Source organism: Helianthus annuus, chromosome 7 (assembly GCF_002127325.2).
Source record: "Helianthus annuus cultivar XRQ/B chromosome 7, HanXRQr2.0-SUNRISE, whole genome shotgun sequence".
Classification (NCBI taxonomy): Eukaryota; Viridiplantae; Streptophyta; class Magnoliopsida; order Asterales; family Asteraceae; genus Helianthus; species Helianthus annuus.
The window spans coordinates 114971412-114996393 of NC_035439.2; the positions used below are offsets into that span (position 1 = coordinate 114971412).

Here is a 24982-nt window from a genome sequence, read left to right on the forward strand (position 1 = left end):
CAATTTTTTGAACGCCTTTTCTTTAGCCTCGACAGGAAATGAGGGAGCTTTCACAAAAACAGACCAAGACGGGTAGATACCATCCACAAGATAAAAGCCTCGTCTGTAATGTCGACCGTTAACATAGAAAGGAGAGGAAGGTGCGGTACCATCCGTTACGCTTTGGAACAACGCCGACGTGTGCAACACATTGATGTCGTTGTTTGAACCTGGAACACCGAAATACGAATGCCAAATCCATAAATCATTCGACGCCACCGCTTCTAGTATGATGGTTGGTCTTTTGATGTCTCCCCTCACATACGCCCCTCGCAACTCCCTTGGACAATTTTTCCACTCGATATGTGTACAATCGATGCTACCGAGCATCCCGGGAAAATGCCATCTAGCCTCGTGTGCGGCGTAAATACGTGAGATGTCGTGGCTCGTCGGTTTACGTAAAAACTCGTTAGCATACAACTTAATGACCGCATTGCAAAAAAATTGCAAACATTCACGTGAAGTTCTTTCAGACATAGCTAGGTATTCATCATATTGATCGGGTGGGTTACCTGTCGCTAGTTGGCGAATGGCGGACATGCATTTTTGTATCGGCATGAAACTTGGTTTGCCCCTCGCATCGTAGCGTTCTTGAAACCATTCCTCGCTTGCTTCGATGTCTCCAACAATCTTTAAAAATAATTCTTTGGGTAAACGAAACCGATCTCTAAACGTTTCGACATTGTATAGCGGGTTTTCTACAAAATAATCGTTCATCAAAACTTGGTTGGCACGTATACGATGACGGTCAACCATCTTCTTCTTTGGGCGGGACGACTCGGCATCAAGCTCGTTATACACCGACACAAAATAGTTTAGCGTGTCGTTGTCGGAAGACGACTCGGAATCGGTATCGCTAGACATCGGAAACGTCGAATCCGTAGGAAATTCCATTTGAGAAAGATATAAAAATTGTGTGAAATGGGTTTAAATTGGTATAAAATATGTAAATTGGTGTGTGTAAAATGGTTAAAATGTAGATATATAAATAGATAAAATGGATAATTTTTTTTAATTGATTGTTTACCGTTTTAAAACGGTCAAATGTTCAAACGGTCGAAATTTTCAAATGTTCAACGCGTGCTCGGTTCAACGCCGTGATAGTTCCATGCGTTATATAACCGGCGGCGGCGGTGTTCCCGTTGAAGTTTCACGTGTTGTGGGGTGGTATAACGGACCACCCCGTGTCCTCTAAGGGCTGGAATTTTCAATCACTAACTTTCAACACACAAGATCACCACAACTATTTGTTGAGTACCTTTTAAAAACAAGTCTATAGTATTCAATAAGCATATGTACACATAAAACCAATTTTGCTTATTCAATAAACGTATATTGACAACATACATGTTTTTTCCTTTTGTACACAAAGAGAAATAAAGTTTAACTTCGATATGACAAACATGAAGACCTAGAACAAATTTAAACAAATTGTTTTTACTCGAAAAACGTTTTAATAAATCTCATGAAAAATCCAATCGAATAGTCAACGTTAGATCCACACCCAAGAAGATTAGAAAACATATGTCATAAAGACAAATATAACAAACATTTGAGAAAACAATCAAAAGTAATAAAAAAAAACATGTAAACATATAATCGTATCAGATTTATAAATCCGATCAAACAAGGAATTACACAATCCCAAACAACAATTAAAGACAACACTCATCGAACAAAGAACCACATGGTTCTATCACAATACCAAAAGCATATCCGATATAATGGAAAAGTCACATGATTTCAAACTAGGAAATGGACTTTAAATCCACTACCAACATATAGAACAACTCACATCGACTTTTTGTAACATCACAGAAGATGAGAAACTAGAAAAACAAATTCTGATTAAAACAAAGAAAAAATCATGTGATTTTTAAAACTATCAGAAACATAACTAACAAATTCTGATTTTTAAAACTATCAGAAACATAACTAATAAAAGAATAAAAAACCACGCGACTTTTAAAAATTCAGAAACACATCTGAAAATCATGTCAACGATTTGTAAAGAACTTAAAGAATGGTTTGATTTTATCAAAACTTTTACAACTTTACTTTACAATCTGACAAACAAACAAAGTGAATCACAGGATTCAAAACATGCTTGATAACCTTAAGAATCACATGATTCTTTACCAGACAAGAATTTACGGCCAAAAACACTTCTGATCAACACCAAATCACACGATTTTAAGACCAGAAATCAATATCTCTACACAAGAGAAACACACAAGGCTGTAACAACATTCAAGAATAATCTTGACACGAAAACTGGTTAGAAAACACACAAACCACACTGTTCAACTAACCACACAACTAGATCATAGAAGGTAAGTCTTACGAACCGCCACTGAAAGACATTTAGTGGTCAAGACTATCGAATAACATGATTCAAGACAAAGATCTGATAAAAGTGAGAATCATACAATTCTACACCTAACAATATAACAACCTAAACAACTTCTGAGTGGGTACACAAAGACGTTTATTCCCAAATCTTCAAATGATACAAGCTGTAACAAACTATAACTCTAACACTCGGAAGATTATCAACATGATAATCTTCATACGATTTACAACAAGAAACAAATGCAAGATCTGATTCAAAATGAATCAGATCACAATGTGATACCCTAATTCGCCTAGAGAAACGAAAGAGTATCACAAAAATATCAAAGTGTGTTACATTTTAAATTTTATGTCAAGTTTGGTAATCCATATATGTCAAGATTGGTGATGACATATGAACTGAAAAAACCAATATTGATTCTTTTTTTAAATAGTAAATTACAAAAATCGTTCTTTATGTATGGTTTATTGAAAATGTGTCATTTGTCTTTAATAAGTACAGTAAACGTACTCTATGTTTAAAAACCCTTGCACGTTATGTCGTTATGTCCTTTGACCCTAACTCAGTTAATTTTCATATTTAAGTCTGACAATTTGGACCCCACATAGGGGTACTTTAGTCATTTTACCTTAAATATTAAAATAAATAATCATAAAAAATAATAAATACATTAGTTATGTTTAAAATAGATTATACATTTGTACATATATACATATATACACACATAATTCTCTCTCTGTATCTCAATTCTATCTCTCTCTCTAATTTCTCTTCCACCCCCACCTACTCCCACCGGCCACCACCACAACCACCGTAACCAAAACCCACCTGCCACCACCAACACCACCATCCACCTACACCACCATCCACCTACCACCAACCCCACCTACTCCCACCGGCCACCACCACAACCACCGTCACCACCACCCACCTGCCACCACCACCCACCTGCCACCACCACCCCACCTGCAACCACCAACACCACCTCCACCTGCCACCGCAACCACCATGAAATCCCTTCAAATCCGAAAACCCACCATGAAAACCCCTCAAATCCACCACCGTAACCACCATGAAAACCCCTCAATCAAAGTTATCCTCTCAATATTGTTTGACTAGAAAAGCTAATAAATTGACATAAGCTTTAGGCAACAACTTAAATTTTGCAAAAAGATTCAGCCAACAACTCAACTGTCATGTCCATTTTTGTGAATTTTGAAACTTTGGAGGAATTGTACATTAGGAAATCTAGGTATGAGAGAAATTTGCTTGAGGAAGTGGGTTTTCTTGGAGAGTTAAAGATCTTGATTAGAGTTGAAACGAGGTGTGGATTTGGGGAAGATGTTGGGGTTTGGAAAAGGGTGGTTAGTGGCGGAGATGGCGGTGGTTATGTTGGAGGAGGTTCACGGTGGAGGTTGGTTGTTGTTTCTTATTGTGGATTTGGTGGTCAACCAAGAAATGGAGTTCAGATCTAGATTTGGGTTTGTTTGAATCTAATGATGGTCAGTTGGTGGTGGTTGGCGATGGGGGTATGTGGTGGTGATTGGCAGTGACACTTCTTTCTTCCTTTAAAATTTGTTTCACACTCTACTTCTGTCACACACACACTGTGTGTTTTTTAAAGCATCGAAAGGGTGGATGAAAAGATTATGAACAAGAACTAGCGATTTGCAAATAATTTGGTATTGAGAACACATAGCGCGTCTAATCTTGAAATCTGAAACAATTTTCAAATAATTTGGTTTTTTGATTTCATCTTTATTCCATAGTTGTTAATGCGGTCGCCTAGGCGCAATTAAAGCGATGGGCGGGAAAACTGCGCTTAGAGTTCCGAGGCATTTAATGCGCGTGGCTGTAAGTAATTATTATTATTTTTTTTATTTTTTTTTTAAGATTCAGCAGCCTCTATCTATAAGAAACCTTTCAGACTCCCAACAAATAATACGAATTTACTGGATCTCAACAAACAAACGCATTCACTGATCGATTCTCAATCAACAACTGCCAATAATCTTCAGGTTCGTTCATGTATGCAAATAATCTTCTGTTCGTTCATGTATGCAAATAATCTTCTGTTCGTTCATGTATGCAAATAATCTTCTGTTCGTTCATGTATGTAAATCCGTTCATCATATTAATCCTAATCTATTATTTAATATCTATATCTCACAGTAACATGTCTTCTCAAAATGAGGCGGGACCGTCTGGATACCAGAAATCTGATCCGGGTTGGAAGTACAACTACCTTGTTGACCCGAAAGATAAAAATTCTGTAACATGCAAATTTTGCAAGAAAGTTACAAACTGTGGGATCTATAGAGCTAAGACACATCAGATTGGAGGTAACCGTAATGTAAGAGCTTGTAACTTGTGTCCAAAAGAAGTCCAGGATGAGTTGAGGGCATACATGAATAAGCAGAAGTTGAAGAAAACCATTGAGGGCCTGTTTGATGTAGGGGGTGAGGAATTAGAAGATGAGGATGTACTTGAGATACCTAGTCCTCAAAACAAGAGGAAAAAGATCAACGTGAAGGGACCGATGGATTTATATGTGAATAAAGGTATGTTACTTTTCTGTTTTTGGTTGGTTCATTGTAATAATTTTTGGCGCTCACTACATTTATGTTTGTTGTTCATAGGTAAAGGAAAGAAAGTTCAAACAAGCATACATGATACTTGTGATAAGGAGATTAGAGGCAGAACAATACAAGCTATTGCTGCGTTTTTTTAGCAGGCCGGAATCGCCTTCAATGTTGCTAACATGGACTGTTTCAAAGAGATGATTGTTGTTGTTGGAAGCTATGGCTCGCAGCTTAAGCCTCCAAGCTACCATGAGCTACGTGTTCCACTGCTAAGAAATGAGGTACAATCTGTGCAACAATGGGTTGAAGGCCATAATTCTAAATGGTCCAAGTTTGGGTGTTCGATTATTTCGTCTACTTAACGTGATTTTCAGAGGGTGTAATGTAACACCCCGTGTTTTCGAATGTCAAAGTCAAAGTCAAATTCCAAGTCAACTTTGACTTCTTGACTGTTAATGTTCTTTTGCTTTTTGTATTATGTGGAGTAAGTGTTGTCTAAATAAAATGGTCGAATGTTTAATCAATGCGACCGATTTACGACTGTGGATAGTAGGAAGTAACAATGCGATAAAGTTAATCAATCGATAATCAAGTAATCAAATCAATCATCGAACTCGAACCTCGAATTATGCGAATTTTGGTATTGCTATATGTGTGTGTTCCTTATGTGTTACTTGTGCATGTTTACTTTATGTTTTGTGTGGTATTCAATCGAATCAATCGAAACTCGAATCGAAACTCAAAAAACAATCAAACTCAATCGAAACCGACATCGAAACGTGACTTATAGATGATTTTATGTTAGATATAGTAGTTGGGACTGAAAGTGTAGGTCCCTCGGAGGTTGAGGTTAAACCTAATCCTTGTTATGTTTAACACTCTAGCAAGTGCGGAATCCAAGCCAGAGTGCAAACCGATAGTTTAGATGAAAGCACAAGTTACAAAGAGAAAGAGTAGACAAGCAATATATCAAAGTTTTCTCTTGTATTTCAGTGGACACGGTTACAGCCCTTGACCAAACTGAAATGCTCTCTACAAGACCTTGGTTCACTCACATGCACTATGAACAACACTTGAAAAGACTTCCGTGAACTGAACCCATACATGGGTATATATACCCGAAACAGATAATATGCTCGAAGGATAAGGAGTTCTGGTCGAAGGATCATCTATCGACCAGAATATCTACCGAAAGATTCCGAAGGATCCAGACATACCTCGAAGGATGATGTATCCTTCGAGGTCCATATGAATCCATCGAAGGTTTGTCTTTCGAGGTCATCGAAGGATACAAACCATCCTTCGATGACATCCTTCGAAGCATAACAATCTTACACACTAAATGTTGACTGTTTGGCCAAGTCAAACCAGGAGGATGGTTGACTTGGTCAAACATACAGTCAAACACATATACACACCAAACACAAGACGTAAACAAGACTAACAAAAGACATCGTTTTATACATTACAAAATACAGACAAAGTACAGACACAAGTGCACCAACAGACTCCCCCTTGGCTGTAGCTTTGTCTCGGTCTTCGTGTCTTTAAGTCTCGGACGTTCTTTCCACTGTCAAATGATGCGATGACCAAGCACTTCCTGCGTTGACCAGCAAATTGAAGCAGTACAAGGCCATCTTCTGAAACTTCATTGCTTGATCCCGATCCCGAACCAAGTAGTTTATCTCATGATCCTTCAGAACAATAATATCCGATCTGGACATGTTAGTAATCCACATCGGATCTATTATTCTAAAGTTCTCCTGACTATCTCTGAATAGGATCACGGCTTCACCAGTATCCGCGTCATAGACCCAGCAACGAAAATTTCCTAGAAAGTCAGTCTTCATTTTCAGCAAAGGTATCTTCTTCATCACTTTTGGAGGATCATACACCAAACGATAGCGAGCAGTGTTTGTTTCTGGATCAAGTGTAAATCTGATCTGCTCGTATCTGGGAAACTGTGGCTTGTATAGAGGATCCTTCCAACCCCTTCTCCTTTCCAACCTGATTTTCTTAGCAAACAGATCCACCATCTTTTCTTCGTCTCGATTGATAACGTCTAGTTGAGCTAACACTGCAACATCATAGTACGGAAGTGAGAGAATACTGAGAAGAGTTCTGAAATACTGAAGACCATTTTCTCGTTTCACGACCATGCAGTGAAGGTCCTTAACGAACATCCAACTAATAATGCGTCCTCGAGCCCGATTCTTTTCCAGACTCATATAGTTAACCTGATCCAACGGAGCGAGCGGAGGAGGTTCCTAGCTAGGAAATCCGCTCGCCATTCATTCACTGTCTTCTCACGGTTTTCTTGAGCTGTCAGAGAATCTGAAGAGAGATTGGCAAACTCTGCAGTCTTTTCTGCCACAAAATCATCATCAAGAGCATTAACCTCCGCATTGTCTTTCCCAACATATACAGGACGTTCAGGATCCGAACCGATGAAGATTTCATCAATGGAAGAGAAATCGGTTTGGTCCTGTTCCAACGGAGTAGCATCAATCATACTCACAGCAACATCATCTAATTCTGTCAGAGCCAGTATCTGTTCATCAGTCATTTCAGTAACATGTTCTCCCTCTTCTAACAGTTCACCCGTGACTGGATGATACTGAAGAACACCTGAGGATTCAGGGAGATCTGCAAACATTTCTGCTTCCAGACTAACATGCTCAAGCCCTGTAGAAGTTCCCAGAGTTTCTGTCTGCTCAGATGGGCCAGTAGTAGCTGTGGAAGGAGCAGTAGGAGCATCTTGAGATGTACCAGACCCACCTGCAGCCCCGGATGCAGTTGCACCGGAACCTGAGGCAGCTGGTTGATCCGGATTAGCTGCATCATCATCCTTGTCATCCTCACGTCTTGAGGGAACAATGCCTAAGGCATTGCACCTTTCACTCCACAGTGTACCCACTTTCTGATTAGTCTTCTTGAAGTTTGCGAACACAGGCTTGAAGCTTTCTACTAATTTATCATCACGATTTTTATACCGCTCTGACAACTCATCATGTTTCTGCCTTAGAGCTTTTGCCTCATTCTCCAACACAGTACTATGCCTTTTCATTATTTCAACCTCCCTGTCTCGAGCCCTGTTCGCTTCCCTTAACCTTTCATACCAAGCCCGAGGTGCTTGATGAAAAGGTGTCTCGAAGGATGACCTTGGGTTCGAAGGATCCCTATTTGGCTCGAAGGATCCAGATATTTGAAAGATCTGGATCGAAGGATACCAGATATTTTTGGAATCCTTCGAAAGATATCTTTCGATTTAAACCATCTTTCAAAAGGATCTGATCAGCTCGAAGGATCAATTTGGTCAAATCCTTCGTTGACCAAATCATCTTTCGACTGAGATGATTGACTTTCGTTGACTTTCTTGACCATCTGATCTTTCGAGGGCCATTGCTTCCTCGAAGGATCAGATTTCCACCAACACTTTGGATTTTTGGGAATTTCCAATTTAAACCCTTCAAATTTTGGAGGTTTTCAGAAATGACCATTTTGAAAAGTTGTCCGTTATGAAGTTCTGCAAAGGTTAGTTTTATGAAGTATCTCGGCTAGTCAGGTATCGGATCGAGCACCAACATCAGTTAATCAAAAATAACATTAAATTGAAAATCTTTTTGTATTTTGAGGTTTGATAAAATAAAAAGGCAACAATTTTAATATCCTTTGAATGTTATCAAACGACATCACCGCTAATGTCGTGCTGATATGCACCAAACGACAAAACTGTTTAAAAATAAAGCAGTAAATAAATATGTACAACACAACAATATTTTTGCGAGTTTCTGGCGAAGAGAATCATATCAGCTTGCGGTCCTTTGTCAAAACACATTTCCTTTTAAAATTCTTTTACAGAAGTTGTATTCTACCACAATTACCGATATTGTTATCCACTTAAACTCAACAATCAAGTGTAATCATAATACAATGAGATACGTTTAAGGTATGATTTATACTTACCGACCGGTGTTCATCCACTCACGACACATTCCCGTATCAAGGTATGCACGAGAGTTCATCTTACTGGGGAGTATACCAATTATCATTCGTTTTTAACGTATATATATACAATGTGAACAAGTCACTTATTTGAGTTTGAAAACAAGCCCTATGTGATAGAATCACTTATTGATGAGGAACTTGATTTTCGATGCATGAGGGCACAGGAGCAAGTCCGTGAACAGGTCAGTACTTCCGTACAGCAGAGAGACGAACTTGACTCCCGGATAAATGTGATATTTTATCACTTATTTTGTATGGACATGTGATTGTTTATCACTTATTGAGGTCGAATGCAGTATGAATTATGTACACGTATGTATGGTATCATGGAAGAACTTAGACTTTGTCTTTTATAGAAACAACCATGATACCCAGATGATAAACATCATAAACCCCGAATATCTCAGAACCTCGGCAATCTATCAAACGAAATTTCGGTACCAAGACCATATGCCAATGAGCGGTTCCCACGCGGTTTTCAGTTCGTTATGTTTATATCTCCTGCATACTTTAAAATGATCGTGAGTCTACCGGTACATCATTAGTAGAGCTACTTATCATTTTCTTTTTCTTTTGATTTCTAGAAACATGTTTCAACCGACCTCTGATGTAATATCACTTTCTCTTATATTACCAAGAAACTCATTTTTGTTTTTCTATTGTTTTTGTGTTTTTCTGAATTTTCTCCCCCTTAAATGCAGAAAGTAAGTAAATTAAAGACATATTTTTGTATTTTTGTGGTTTTTCAATGTTTTTGTATTTTTCTTGAAACTTTCTCCCCCTAAAATTCAAAAATAAAGAAAATGAAAAATATTTTTGGATTTTTGGTTTTTAGAAAAATATTTACAAAAAAAAAAAAAAAACGATTTCCTGATGTCGGTTACTCTTGCTTCACCTTAATGCCGTTTACCAAAAGTAAATAATCAAATCTTGATTTATCAAATGCTTTGGTAAAAAGGTCGGCACGTTGGTGGTCGGTATGAATATGAACCACATCGATAAGTCTCTTTTCAAAACAATCACGTATGAAGTGATATTTAATATCGATGTGCTTCGTTTTCGAGTGCTGTACAGGATTTCTAGTGATCTGTAAAGCAGCTTCATTATCAACATAAATAGGAGTAGTTAGGAATTCAAAACCGTAGTCCCGCATCTGTTATTGGATCCATAGAACCTGGGAGCAGCAACTAGATGCAGCAATGTATTCCGCTTCACATGTAGATGTAGCCACACATGTCTGCTTCTTGCATTGCCAAGTGACTAGGCGATTGCCTAAGAACTGACATCCAGCTGTAGTTGATTTGCCATCTTTCTTGCAGCCGTCGAAATCAGAATCACTGTAAGCCTTGAGATCAAAGTTATCATCCTTAGGGTACCATAACCCGGTGTCAGGGCAACCCTTCAGATAACGAAAAATCCTTTTGACAGCAGCATAGTGAGAGACCTTCGGATTCGCTTGGTACCTAGCGAGAAGACAAGTTGGATACATAATGTCGGGTCTTGATGCGGTGAGATACATTAAGGATCCAATCATAGCACGATAAAGTGAAGAATCCACAGCATCTCCTTCTTCATCCGGAGTAATCCCGTGATTCTGCGGAAGAGGAGTAGAAATTGGCTTCGAATCGGACATCTGGAACCGGCTCAAGATGTCTCCGACGTACTTGGTTTGATGGATAAAAATTCCAGATTCGGACTGATTAACTTGCAAACCCAAGAAGAACGTCATTTCACCCATCGCACTCATCTCGAATCGATCTTGCATCACCTTTTCAAATTCCTTGCATAACTTATCATCGGTAGAACCAAAGATAATGTCATCGACATACACTTGTACCAACAGAAGATCTTCACCTTTTTCTTTGATGAAGAGGGTACAGTCGATCAAACCCCGTCTAAAACCATTGCTCAGCAGGTAGGTAGACAACGTTTCATACCAAGCCGAGGTGCTTGATGAAGACCATATAACGCCTTGTTAAGAAGTAAAACCCTGTCAGGATGTAATGGATCTTCAAACCCCGGTGGTTGCTCGACATATACTTCCTCTTCGACTACTCCGTGTAGAAAAGCACTTTTAACATCCATCTGGTACACCTTGAATTTCTTGAAGGATGCGTAGGCTAGAAAGATTCTAATAGCCTCCAGACGAGCAACAGGTGCATACACTTCATTGTAGTCAATGCCTTCAATCTGACTGAAGCCTTGAACAACTAACCTTGCTTTGTTTCGGACAACAATCCCACGGTCGTCCTTTTTGCACTTAAACACCCAGCGAGTTCCGATCTTCTTGTAGTTGTCGGGCCTATCAACCAATTTCCATACGCCCAACTTCTCGAACTGCTGAAGTTCTTCTTGCATGGCTTCCACCCAGGAATCATCTTTCAATGCCTCCTTCCAAGATCTAGGCTCTTCTTGGCTAACATAGCAGGCGAAAGACCAATCATTTTGTTGTCCCGATTCTCGTATCTCAGCATACAAGCCAGCATTTTCGTTATTTCTGATTTGATTCCTTGTCCTTACACCACTGAGAACATCACCTATAATATTCTGCTGAGGATGAATGTTATGAATTCGGGTTTCAGAGACTGGAGGAATTTCAACATTTGACCTCAAGTTATTGATATTTAAATTCCCGATATCATTCTGAAGCTGTTGAGTTGTAGAAGATGATGCATTTTCTTCTTGGATAATTGGCGCAGACACTGGATCCGTTGCTTCTAAAGTACCTTGAACCAGTCGCAGTGCTTCACCATCATTTGCATCAACATACTCCTCATCTTCCGATGACAAATTGTAATCGACAGCATCATTAAACACCTCATTTGAAACGAGATTGTTGACAGAAGAAGATGTTTGTGAGTCAACAATGATTGGACGAGCTAACTGAGAGCCAGTCGCATTCTCGCTTTCAGACAACATTTGAGCAATTGCATTGTCATCATCAAATGTCGACAGATTAAATGAGTCGAAAAGACCATCATAATCGAACATCCATGGGTCTCCAGAAGGCTTCGGAGGATTAGAATATCTTTGAACTCTTACATCACCCCATTCTTCAATTCTTTTGGTAGTCAGGTTCCATACTCGCAGATTAGGAGTAGCATACCCAAGGAAGTAACCTTCGATAGCTTTGGCACCAAACTTCCCGTCAGGCTCAATCATGGTACATGGTGCACCAAAAGGTTCTAGATATTCCAAGTCAGGAGTCTTCTTGTGTAGGAGTTCGAAGCACGTTTTGCCATGTCTTTTCACTGTGAGAACCCTGTTTAACGTGTAGCAAGCCGAGGCAACACCTTCAGTCCAGAATCGAACTGGAAGCTGAGACTCAACCAACATGGTTCTTGCAGTCTCAATTAAGGTTCTGTTCTTTCTTTCAGCGACTCCATTTTGTTGTGGCGTGTACCGAGAGCTGTATTCATGAAGGATTCCTTTTGCAGTGCAAAACTCATCCATAACCCTGTTTTTGAACTCGGTACCGTTGTCGCTTCGAATTCGCCTCACCTTTAGATTATACAGATTTTCCAACAAGGTGATCAAATTCTTCAGAATTTCTGGAGTCTCGCTCTTGTGGACCATGAAGTCAACCCATGAAAATCTTGAATAGTCATCAGTAACTACCAAGTAGAAAACTTCCCCGTGCACACTCTTGTGTTTGACTGGGCCGAAAAGGTCCATATGCAAACGCTCGAGTGGCATGTTGACAGTGTTAACCTTCTTCAATGGATGTGATTTCTTGATCTGCTTCCCTTTCTGACACGGCACACAGACATCTTGAAGTTGAAAGTTCTTCACATTGACACCTCTCACCAAATTGTTTTTGACAAGGTGATTCATTTTTCTGAGGTGAATATGACCCATCCGTCTGTGCCAAGAGATCGTCTCCTTTTCAGTGGCTTTTGAAATAAAGTAAGTAACTTGTTTGGACTGAGTTATTGCTTGGCTCATATCAAGGACATACAAATCATTAACTCTTGGTGCTGATAAGAGAATCCATTCTGCGGGAATCTTGAATCCTGGCTTCAGCACATAACAACCGGCATCATCAAAATGCACGGTGAACTTCTTGTCGCAGATCTGAGAAACACTCAGGAGATTGTGATCCAACTGTTGCACATAATTGATTTTGTCGAAACTCACAATTCCATTTGAGATCATTCCCTCGCCGGTGATATACCCTCCTTTGTCTCCAGCAAACGCAACATATCCTCCTCTTATACTTCGCACATCAAAAAGAAGACGATATTCGCCCGTCATGTGCCTGGAAGCCCCACTATCAACAATCCAAAGACTATTAATAGTTCCTCCTGGAGCCGCCTGCACATGCAACTAAAATATCAGTTTGAGAGGGGGACCCAAGCCTTTGTGGACTTGGGTCGTCCTTGATCATCAAGGAAAGTGATTTCAATCACTTGATGATTAGGAAATAAAACCTCTGGTGCTCCCCCTGACTGAATTACCTGTTTTTGTTTCGAAGCTTGTTGTCCCTTACCAGTATTTGAATTAATTGTTTTTGCATTTACTGGTTTTACAGTTGTGGATTTAGCTTGTACAGGTTTTTCTTCTTTGACCTCTGATTTTAAGGCCTTCTCAATTACCTTTTGGTTCTTTTGTTTTAACTTCTTTTCCCTTTCTTTCAAGACACGTGGGTCTTGTTTCGGGGAAACCGGTTGTTTTTGGTAATTGGTTTCTTGGGGAGCACTCGTTTTTCCTTTCAACTTTTGCAGGTATGGGCAGCATCTTACAATGTGCCCAACTGTGCCACATTCAAAACACATTCTCCGCTCTACAAACCTCGGAGAAACATGTTGATGACCAGACGGAGAACCAGACACTGAACTTTGTGATTTAGATGTGCTTGGACCTAAGTCACATCCATTTGTGTGTTGGGTATAATTGTTCTGATCATTTCGTTTTAAAATTCTAACTTGTTTTACAAAATCAATGTTAGATTTATTTTGAAATGTTTCAAGTTTGTCCGTACCCTTGGATCCAACAAAGTTCACTTTCTGTTCTCTTTTCTTAGCTGGAGCTCTTTTGTTTTGCACTGATGTGTGTAAAATGCAACATATAAATCACATCAATTAAGGCATAAAACTAACCCTTTTTAAGTACTAATGTTGGAAAAAGAGTGTTTTTGTCTTCCTTTTGTATTTTCAGGATGAAATGAGCTCAAAATCACAAAAGAAGCAAAAAGACAACTAATTCTAGCATAAATACAAGAAAAGGAACAAAAGTGGACTGCCCGGACCCTCAACGGCACCTCCCAAGGCAAAGGAGAAGAAACAGAGTCTGAACACGCCCCGTGTCCAGCGAACACGGGGGCGTGCCCAGGAAGCAGCAGAAAAGACAAACCAGTAGAAGCTTCCATTGCCCACCACGGGGCCGTGTCCAGCGGGCACGGGGGCGTGGTGAAAGTACAGCAGGCGCATTAATTGTAATTCGCAATTACAATTAATGAAGAAAGAGAATGTCAGACGGGCACGGGGCCGTGTCCAGCGGACACGGGGCCGTGTCCAGCCTTCTGTTCAGCCTATAAATAGAGGAGCTTGGTTTCATTCTCTCTCATCCCTTGGCACACCACCTCTCTCACACTTCATCCACCACCCACCACCACCATAACACCATCATCCACCACCATCATCCATTGTCCATCGTAGAGTGTGTGAGTCGTCTCGGGATCCAAGATTGATCGTAAGAGTTCTTGACAATCAAGGCCATGTTTGCCTAAGTCTCTTACATCACTTGGTGAAGACAAGTGTTTAGTATAATACTTTTTATTTTTAATCTTTTGCACTTTTTATTTGGTTTTGTATTAATGACTTTAATAACTAGTTACTTATGTTGAAGGTGATCTTTCCTTATCGTTTGTCCGTGGTGTCTTGGCATTATTTTACTGTCTATATAAAATAAAAGATTTTCACCATTCATATCTCCACGGTCTATATGGAGGTATGTTGGCTACCTGGTCGGGGGTTAAGGGAACGGTTTGGTAAGGGTCTTGCCCTTGTTCAGCGTTTAGAGGTCCTGCTTGGGACCTGGGTCAAATTTAGTAGGATCTCCTTCAATGCCCATAGGTATTGGATGGCGGGGATCCAAACTCTTTGACCCCCTCATAAGCTAACTACTATTAATACTATAACCCGGCTATTTAGGACTGTATCCCTGCTGACTCAGACTACTTAGCCGAGGGTAACGTCACCGCCAAAAGCGGGGCCTACCACAATTTGCATTAATAACTTAATTCATTATCTTTCAATAATCCGACCCTTTAGGATTGTATCCTTGCTGACTCAAACTACTGGGTTGAGGGTAACGTCGCCTTCAAAAGAGGGGCCTACTACAATAACTAAGATAATCTCTTAAAAAAGTGCAAAAGTGCGAAAATAATCAAAGGTTATACTAATACACGTGTCGGATCCAAGTGATTCATCTTGTCTATCTGTTTTTATTTTATTTTTATTTTCAGCATTTAGTTAGTTTTTATTTTTCTTAGTTTAAAACATTTTTCTAACTTTTTGATTTGATTAGACGTTGAGGATAAACCGGTATTAAAAGCTCTTGTGTCCTTGGACGACATCGGTATCTTACCAACACTATACTACGTCCACGATGGGTGCACTTGCCCATATGTGTGTTTAGTGTTAGTGAATATCGTGTTTTATAAATTTAAAACTTGGCTAAAAGTGTAAAAAAAGGGGCTTAAATATATATCAAAATTATATACACACCAACACGCATCAGCACCCTTTGAACCTTAGGTTGCTCAACCTTAGATTGTTGAATTTTAGGTTGTGCAGCCTTAGGTTGAGGAGCCTTAGACTGCTCAACTTTGGGTTGTTGAACCTTTGGTTGTTCGGTCTTAGGCTGCTGAATTTTTGGTGCTTGAGCATTCTTGTTTTGAGCCTTCTTTCCCTGTACCTGGCCCTTACCCTTTCCTGAATTGACTTGTTGTTTTCGCTCAACTTGGTAGTTTTTGGTTTCCGTATTGTTTTCTAATTTGTTCACACGGAATTGGATCACATTGAATGACTGTCACTTTGTTACTTTTGTTTCCCAAAAACTTATCAGTACATCCTTCAAAAATTTGCTCAATTAAATCTTGATTTACATTTTTAATTGGAAAATCTTTGTCAGAGTAGATTTTGCTATCTCCTTTGAGCGTATACAACAAGTTATTCCCTTCAGAGCTAACTACAAGGGATTCCACTGCTTTTGACATTCCAGTCTTACTCGGTTTCACTGGTGGATCACATAGAATGTGATTCTCGATAGGAATATCTGTTGTAACCGAGTTAGACTGTTGTTTCACAATTTCTTCAGATTCATCGTCCGAAGAATCAGCATCCTCAATAATGGGAGGACTCTGTTCCTTAACACACGATGTAACTGTCACGTTCTCAGATTCTGATTGACCTGAGGATGATGTACCAGTTGTGAACCCTAGGCCTGCTGCAAAGTCATCTAGACCGAGTGGTACAGTAGGTTCAAAACGGGGCATATCCTCGTCATTAGGCAATTTGGAATAATTGTGATTCATTGGGGGAGGGCATGATTTGTAACCAATACATTTTGCATCCCCCTTTTTCCTTTGAACATCAATAATGTGATCCAAAACATAGCGGGAATTGGAATAGCTTTCCAATTTCTGCTTGATTGTTTCACATTCGCATCGAGCTGTAGCTAACTCTACCATTTGTTTTTCAATTGTGTCAATTAGATTATTGTTTGCATGTTGTTTTCTCAAAACAGCCTTTTGTAGTTCAGAAACATCATGTTTTAATGACGCAATTGTTGCTTTAAACTCCTTTTCATTTCTGGTTAACAAGTTAGCTTCAGTTGCTTTAGAAAGATCAACAATCAATTCTTGATTGTGTTTGTGTGTGATTTCAAACAGACTTTCCTTTTCTGCATATTCTAAACATTTAGCACATTCAACAGAAGCAGAATTAGAGTCAGAGTTAGAATCACATACCTGAGAGGTTTGACCTTCTACATGAGCCATAAAGGCTGTATGAAAAGAAAAAGATCCATCTTCAGAGAAAAATTGAGAAAGCTTCTCGGAAGTTCCAACAGATTTCTGGCAAAGAATAGATCTCCTCTTGCATAATGCTTCAGCGTCAGCCAAGAGCTCATCAACCTCCAAATCTAAAGCATCACTTGATAAATCACCAGCATCAAGTGATTCCCCATCCATGCTCCCACTGTAACCCGAGCTATCTTCATCTTCTGAAGATTCACCAGCAGACACGGGTTCTACAACTTTCTCAACCACTTTAGCATAACATGCTGTTCCACCATTTCCTCCTTCACCAAGCTGAAGATTCCAGTTGCAAATCTCATCAGCTTGAACCACTAACCCTCTGTGGGGATTAGTGTTTGTGGATCCAGATGTATTTCCTCCCACGGGAACTATTTGTCTGTCAGAATTGTTGTTCTGTTGTTGTTGAGGCTGTCTTTGATTCCTGAAAGGATTCTGATTGCCTTGCTTAGGTGGCTTCTGACATTCCCGCTTGAAATGACCCTTTTCAAAACAGTTGAAGCAGGTGACAGCATTCTTATCAAAACCATACTTGGTGTTGTTGTTGCTTTCCAAGTTGGTTCTCCCCGTCCTTTCCATGAACTCTTTTGCTCTTCGTATAGCACTAGCAAGAGCCCATTTGATATCCATCATCTCAAACTCTTCTTTATCCACTTGCTGATAATCTTCATTAGTTAGATTGATATTCCCAATCTGACCTGTAACTAATCCACAATAAGCGCTAACCAAGGTATTCAACATCTCCATATGCTCCTTGGCTATTTCAACAGTGACTTTGGAAAAGTTGGAAGTGTCTAATCTGACTGTGTTCGGATTAGAAGTAGCTTGAAAGTTTGAAGAATTTCCATAGAACCCTTGCTGTTGCGGTTGTTGCTGCTGAGCTCTGCTTGGGTCTAAGAAAGGCGGTGGTGTGAATTGCTGAGCTGTCTGTTGTTGTTGTTGTTGAGAAGAAGAATCTGGTCTTGATTACATCATCGTGTATGCTGAAGGATCAAACTGATTCGTTGTGGAAGTTCCGGTGTTAGAGATGAAAGCTGTTTGAAGCTTAGCATGCTGAGAGGCTGGCTTTTCTCCACTAATGCCACCTGCAATCCCAAAATACATCTCTGGATTCTGAGGAGTTATTGTTCTTTTTGCCTTTAGCTTTTCTTCTACATCTTTGTTCTCCAATTTCTGAATTAGCTCATAAACGGTGATTGTGTCCAGAACACCGTTTTCTTTGAGAATCTCAAGATAACCGCTCCATTTTGCTGGTAAGCCATCAGCAAATCTTTTCACCATTTCTTGTGGAGTGGCAGTGACTCTGAAGGCAAACATTTCACTCAACAGATGATGGAATCTTGTAGATAATTCTGCCAAACCCTCGTTCTCCATACACGTGAAACCTTCAAACTCTTTCTTCAGCAACTCTTGCTTGATCTTCCTTGATTGAGCGTTTCCTTCACACCGTAACGTGAGCATATCCCACAAGCTTTTAGTAGTCGTGCAATAAACAAACTGGTGGTATATGTCTCTGTGAAGAGCTTGCGTGAGAATCATGAATGCTTTCTTTTCCAATTCAAATTTCTTCTTATCATCATCAGACATTGTGCTGTAAGTTTCTGGATTCGATCCTGCAACTTCCAACTCATTTTCAAATGGAGTGAAGAAACACATCCATAGATCTTGACCTTGCCCCTGAACATAAGTTCTCAGCCTTTCTTTCCACCATCCCCAATCATTGATGTGATTTAGTTTTGGCGGTTTTGTGCTTGTACCAGTTTCACTGTCGTTCTGCATCATTGCTTGAATGCTGCTACTTTGATTTGTGACCAATGCCCATTGATTTGCAGTTATCATTGCAGCTTGAGGTGGGGCAATAGCTTGCATCCATGCAGTTTTGTTGAACTCTGGCGCAGATTGTGTAGCTGATGATTGCGTAGATGATGACTGTGGAGTCAAAGTTGTTGTAGTCCACGCAGATGGATCCCACTGACCGTTTGTTCCCATTTTATAAAAATTAATATATTAAGTGAAAATTGATTTAAAAATTTGAAAAACAAGTTTTTCCTTTTTGAAAATACAATGTTCACAAACTATGTTAAATTGTGGAAATGAACAAACAGTCGAAGGATACTGGATCGAAAGACCTGAAAATCACAACTTGTTAAACTTAAACAAATAGGACTCGAAAGATAACACTGGCCGAAAGATAACACTTGTTCGAAGGATCAACAGTGTTCGAAAGATCACTGTTGAGTTTCGAACAGTAACTTCGAAAGATTCTCCTACACGAAGGATCCTTATCTTTCGAAATGTAACAGTAGCTCGAACGATATATCTTTCGAAAAGATTCCTTGGCTCGAAAGATTACTCACTGACTTCGAAAGATGTTCGAAGGATGGTATCTATCGAACCTCCTTGATCGAAAGATGATCTTTCGACTTCGAAAGGTATCTTTCGATGAGCTCTGACACACTGACAAAGGTTGACAGGTTGGTGAAAAGGTGATGTGGTTGGTGAACCAACTTTCGGCAGAAAGGATGTTCTGAAACCAACTTTTCACCAACTCAGATTTGACTTTCAAAAATTGCCCAAAAAGGAAGCTTCTTATCCAGAAACCAGTACCGGAGTTTAGCCGGAATATTGGCCGGAATATAACAAACCTTTTAGAACAAGATTTTTAAGTTACCCAAACCTTCCCTTAACACACCCGGTTAGTTTAGAACACGTTTTAAGGCTAAAAATGCAAGAAACACACTAAAAACGGGTGCTAAACCAAGTGAGTTTTGTCCAAACACTTCCAAAGTCTTGTACAAACCCGGTTTTTAACAAGGAAAAGAGCCACGGCTCTGATACCACTTGTAGGTCCCTCGGAGGTTGAGGTTAAACCTAATCCTTGTTATTGTAGGTCCGGGTTTCGGGATCGAAACCGTGATTTTCATGATTATGTTCATAGACGGAAGAGATTAGAGATGATAAACAAACAACTTTGTATTAATCCGGTAGTAAAACATTACAAGTCGGCCCGATTACATGATAACCGAACTAATACCAAAGGAGTATACATTCGGGGAGAGATCAAGTGGTGATCTCTCCCAGACACACTGAAGCTCACAGGGAACTCTCAAATGAGCTCCCCTATTCTCTCTTAGTCTTGCAAATGACAAAGTGTTGGTATTTATACCCAACACAGGTTGTATGGTCGAAGGATCTAACTGATTGATCGATAGATCATCTGTCGATTATCCTGCTATCGAAAGATACACATATACCTCGAAGGATGACATATCCTTCGAGGTCCATCTTCATCTATCGATGGATATCTTTCGAGCTCATCGAAGGATATACACAATCCTTCGATGCCTTATCCTTCGACACCAAACATTATACAACCATAATTTGTCTAGCAAAACCCACACGGTCAACCAAATAACCCTCTCGTTTGACCACTTCAAACGAGCGGGTCTATACACGTTTGTTTGACCGTTTCACTAACTATTACAAATTCAGCGTACAATAATAACTAATCTATTCGACAAGCATCGGACACAAAATCTGCATCAACAAATTCCCCCTTGTCCGTTGCTGTCGAATGCTGAAAATGCAACTGCAATCGATCTTCAGTCAAGTATTCATCTTCTCTGTGTTAACAAATTCCCCCTTGACCGATGATCCAGGTAAGTAGTATCTTGATGCTCCTTGTATAATATTTCCCCCTCAAAGTACGCGTATCCGTGTTGGGTGTTGTGCAATTTCCTCAAAAGGCTCAATTGACCGATCTTCCGCTGATCTTCCAATACTCCAACCGGCATTTGATAAGGGTTCCATTCTTTAAAAAAACTGCATCAAGTCTTGATCTTCAAGCATACTACATTGATAGAGATTTCTGGTGAACTGTCTTCTGTAAACCGTCTTTGTGGAATCGACCAAGTAATGCACTTTAATCTTCAGCATCAACACTCAGGAAAGTCAGCTAGACCAAGTGTATCCCTTGCAAGCTCAACCAAACGGCACGCTTAGTTGAACTACATCCAGATCTCATTGTCTCGCCTTTGTGAAGTTGACCACGTAATGCACTACAGATCTTCAGCATCAGTACTCAGGAAGTCAGCTTGACCAAGTACATCGTTTGCAAACTCAACGAATTGAGTTACCCCCAGATCCCTGTAAAATCCCAAAGAAACATCAAACCCAAAACCGAATCCTGCAGGTCTTCAGCCTTGAACTATCAACTTCCATAAAGATTCCCCAGGTCTTCAGTAAACAGCGCTTTGACACTACTGTCGACTTTAGATACCTGTATGTTTCCGTGCAAAACTCTTCACGCTGGCTGGAGAATTAATTAAAATCCTCAAATATGTGTCTGTGCAAAACATTCCACGCAGAACCGTTTGTATCACCAGAAAATCACAAACTCTACCACCTATGATTGCGTTTAGAAATTTACCGAAGAAATTCAACATATGAAAATTTTTATCCCCCCATTTCTTTGGTAAAATCTCTAAACCTTAACAGATTCTTTCCACTTCAAAGAAACTGTCGTCTATTTCACATAACAAATTCTCTCCACTGAGTAGAATTTATCTTCAAATGTTCACCAATTCCCTCCACTGAGCGGAACTGTCATCAATCTTCATTGAATGTTCTCGGTTCCGAAAATTCACGAAAACGACTTTCTTCTTTGCATATTCTAGTTGAATAAGAACGTCCCCTAGTACCCCGTATGATCCGACTTGTATCCCTCCAAAGACTTTGTGAACTCGTTAGGACCGGTATTGACATTCTAGGTTCATTCATTCGTTACCAAATGCGAGAATATGACAATAAACAAAAATATTTCTTCGTTGCATATTCTAGTTGATAAAGAAATTTCGCCTAGTACCCCGTAGGATCCGACTTGTATCCCTCCAAAGACTTTGTGAACTCGTTAGGACCGGTATTGACATTCTAGGTTCATACGTTCGTTTTCAAATGCGAGAATATGACAATAAACAAAATGCTTTCGAACATTTACGAATAACCGGTAACAATCATAAATATTGACGTGCGGAAGCGAACATACCGTGTTGTTTTTGGCCCATAATAGTCGCGTTACCATTTTTGCCATTTGCATCGGTAACCGTGACTACCCCACATTTTTCAACAATCAAGTTTTCATCATCTCTTGTTTTCATCATGCCGCATCATCCCGCGCGCTCCCAAAACCCATACGAATTTTGACCTTGATATTAGGAGCGCGATTCAAATCAACTCCGCAAATACCCAACCCAAATATCTGGTGGAGCCCAAACACACATCCTAAGCCCATGTGACATTTTTCTTGAACCAACCCTAAACACCAAAAGTATCATCAGCCGTCATCCTCATAGTCACTCGCCTTCTTCCAACATAATTCCCCTAATACTTGCTGCAACTGCTTCTTCTACACAAAACAAACTGTTGCACACAGGTAGTTCGAGGAATAAATTTGAGAGCAAGTAGGAGCCGGCAGAATCCAAGCACCTTTCGAGCACATGTCAGATATGGATCCTTCGATACACAACAGCTGGTAAAGATGATCCTTCGAAAGTCATCTGATCTTTCGAAATTGAGGATGAGGAGTATCCTTCGAATACATCTGTCTGATCTTTCGAAAGAAAAAAAAATTTGACCCTTCGAAATCTTGTTTGATCTTTCGAAATTGTTGATTGGTAAAGGTGACCCTTCGAAATCTTTTGAGATGACCCTTCGAAAAGATAGATGATCCTTCGAAACAAAGAATGACCTTTCGAATTCCTTTTGATCTTTCGAAAAACATCAACTGAATCTCTTTCATCTTTCGGGGGTATGAAGATGTCAAGAACATCAAGAACACAGGAGGCTGTGTAAATCTGCAGATTTGACGAAAACACATTTGATGATGAAAACTTGAAAATCATGGTGTAAAACATAATATATAACCCTCTGATGCATTTCGTGTAAGGTCAGACCCATCCATTCGTGTCAGATCTGGGTTTTTCTTGATTTTCACCATTTTTACATCTTGAACTAAAGGCACAAAAATCACAGATCTAGAGCACATGTGACTTAGTAAACGGTTAGATTTACTAAATCGGGCACCATGGCTCTGATACCAATTGTAGGTCCCTCGGAGGTTGAGGTTAAACCTAATCCTTGTTATGTTTAACACTCTAGCAAGTGCGGAATCCAAGCTAGAGTGCAAACCGATAGTTTAGATGAAAGCACAAGTTACAAAGAGAAAGAGTAGACAAGCAATATATCAAAGTTTTCTCTTGTATTTCAGTGGACACGGTTACAGCCCTTGACCAAACTGAAATGCTCTCTACAAGACCTTGGTTCACTCACATGCACTATGAACAACACTTGAAAAGACTTCCGTGAACTGAACCCATACATGGGTATATATACCCGAAACAGATAATATGCTCGAAGGATAAGGAGTTCTGGTCGAAGGATCATCTATCGACCAGAATATCTACCGAAAGATTCCGAAGGATCCAGACATACCTCGAAGGATGATGTATCCTTCGAGGTCCATATGAATCCATCGAAGGTTTGTCTTTCGAGGTCATCGAAGGATACAAACCATCCTTCGATGACATCCTTCGAAGCATAACAATCTTACACACTAAATGTTGACTGTTTGGCCAAGTCAAACCAGGAGGATGGTTGACTTGGTCAAACATACAGTCAAACACATATACACACCAAACACAAGACGTAAACAAGACTAACAAAAGACATCGTTTTATACATTACAAAATACAGACAAAGTACAGATACAAGTGCACCAACAGAAATTAATTTGACTAGGAACTCTATCGTATTCGTGTCATCGTCCATCGAAATCGAAATATCGAAAACCGTCGCGAAACACTCGAAAAGGGTTGCTGATCGAACAGGAAGCATCCTGATCGAACAGGCCATCCGATCGAACAGGCTGTTCGATCGAGCAGGCCATTCGATCGGAGATCCTGGCCGATCGGTTGACATTTTCCTCTTTAGGAGGCCTATAAATAGCCCTGTCATTGTCACTCTTTCTACTTTTGGAAAGCTCTGACCGAACCAGCCCTTGTTCTTCACCTTTTCTCAGATTTCTCTCAACTCCGGTAAGTTTTCACTCTAATTCTTGTACGTTTTGATCATTACATGATTCTACACCTTTCTATCTTTCAAAACTTGATTTCTAACCGTGAAATCATCAAGATCTAAGTGTTCTTGGGTGATGTCATCATGGTGTTCTTGAAGAACATCATACTTTGGCCTCATTCAACCGTGAATAGCTTAGATCTGACCGATTTCCACATAAACAAACTAGGATTTATAAGAATCTTAGCATTTTCATGGAAGGATTACTTCAGGGGAACCAACTCTATGCCAAGTTCTCCAAGTGTGAATTTTGGTTAGAGGAAGTTCAGTTTCTGGGTCACATCGTGAATAGTCAGGGAATACACGTCGATCCTGCGAAGATTGAAGCCGTCAAAAGTTGGATTACGCCTAAGAACCCGTCTAAAGTTCGTTCTTTTCTCGGACTAGCGGGATATTATCGACGATTTATTAAAGGATTCTCCAAGATCGCTGTGCCGCTTACCGCTCTTACCCATAAGGACAAGCCTTTTGTGTGGGGAACCGCACAAGAATCTGCCTTTCAAACCCTCAAGCACATGTTGTGCAATGCTCCGATTCTTATGCTGCCCGATGGAAGCAACGATTTCATTGTCTACTGTGATGCTTCCAACCTTGGTCTTGGTTGTGTTCTCATGCAGCGAGACAAGGTTATAGCTTACGCATCTCGACAGCTCAAGATCCACGAGAAGAACTATACAACCCATGACCTCGAGCTAGGCGCGGTTGTCTTTGCATTAAAGATTTGGCGACACTACCTGTATGGTACCAAGTGTACGGTCTTCACTGATCACAGGAGTTTACAACATATCTTCAATCAGAGGGAACTTAATATGCGTCAACGCTGATGGGTAG

The 24982-nt window shown here is 39.9% G+C and overlaps 1 protein-coding gene across 1 annotated transcript; it reads left to right on the top strand.

The window, feature by feature from the left end:
• The first annotated feature begins 3328 nt into the window (after nucleotides 1-3328).
• On the top strand, nucleotides 3329-5408 carry LOC110907140. Its single transcript, XM_022152166.2, has 3 exons — nucleotides 3329-4410; nucleotides 4565-4953; nucleotides 5032-5408. Exons 2-3 carry the CDS (start codon nucleotides 4569-4571, stop codon nucleotides 5121-5123), a joined length of 477 nt encoding a protein of 158 aa, XP_022007858.1. The 5' UTR covers nucleotides 3329-4410; nucleotides 4565-4568; the 3' UTR covers nucleotides 5124-5408.
• The last annotated feature ends 19574 nt before the right edge of the window (nucleotides 5409-24982 follow it).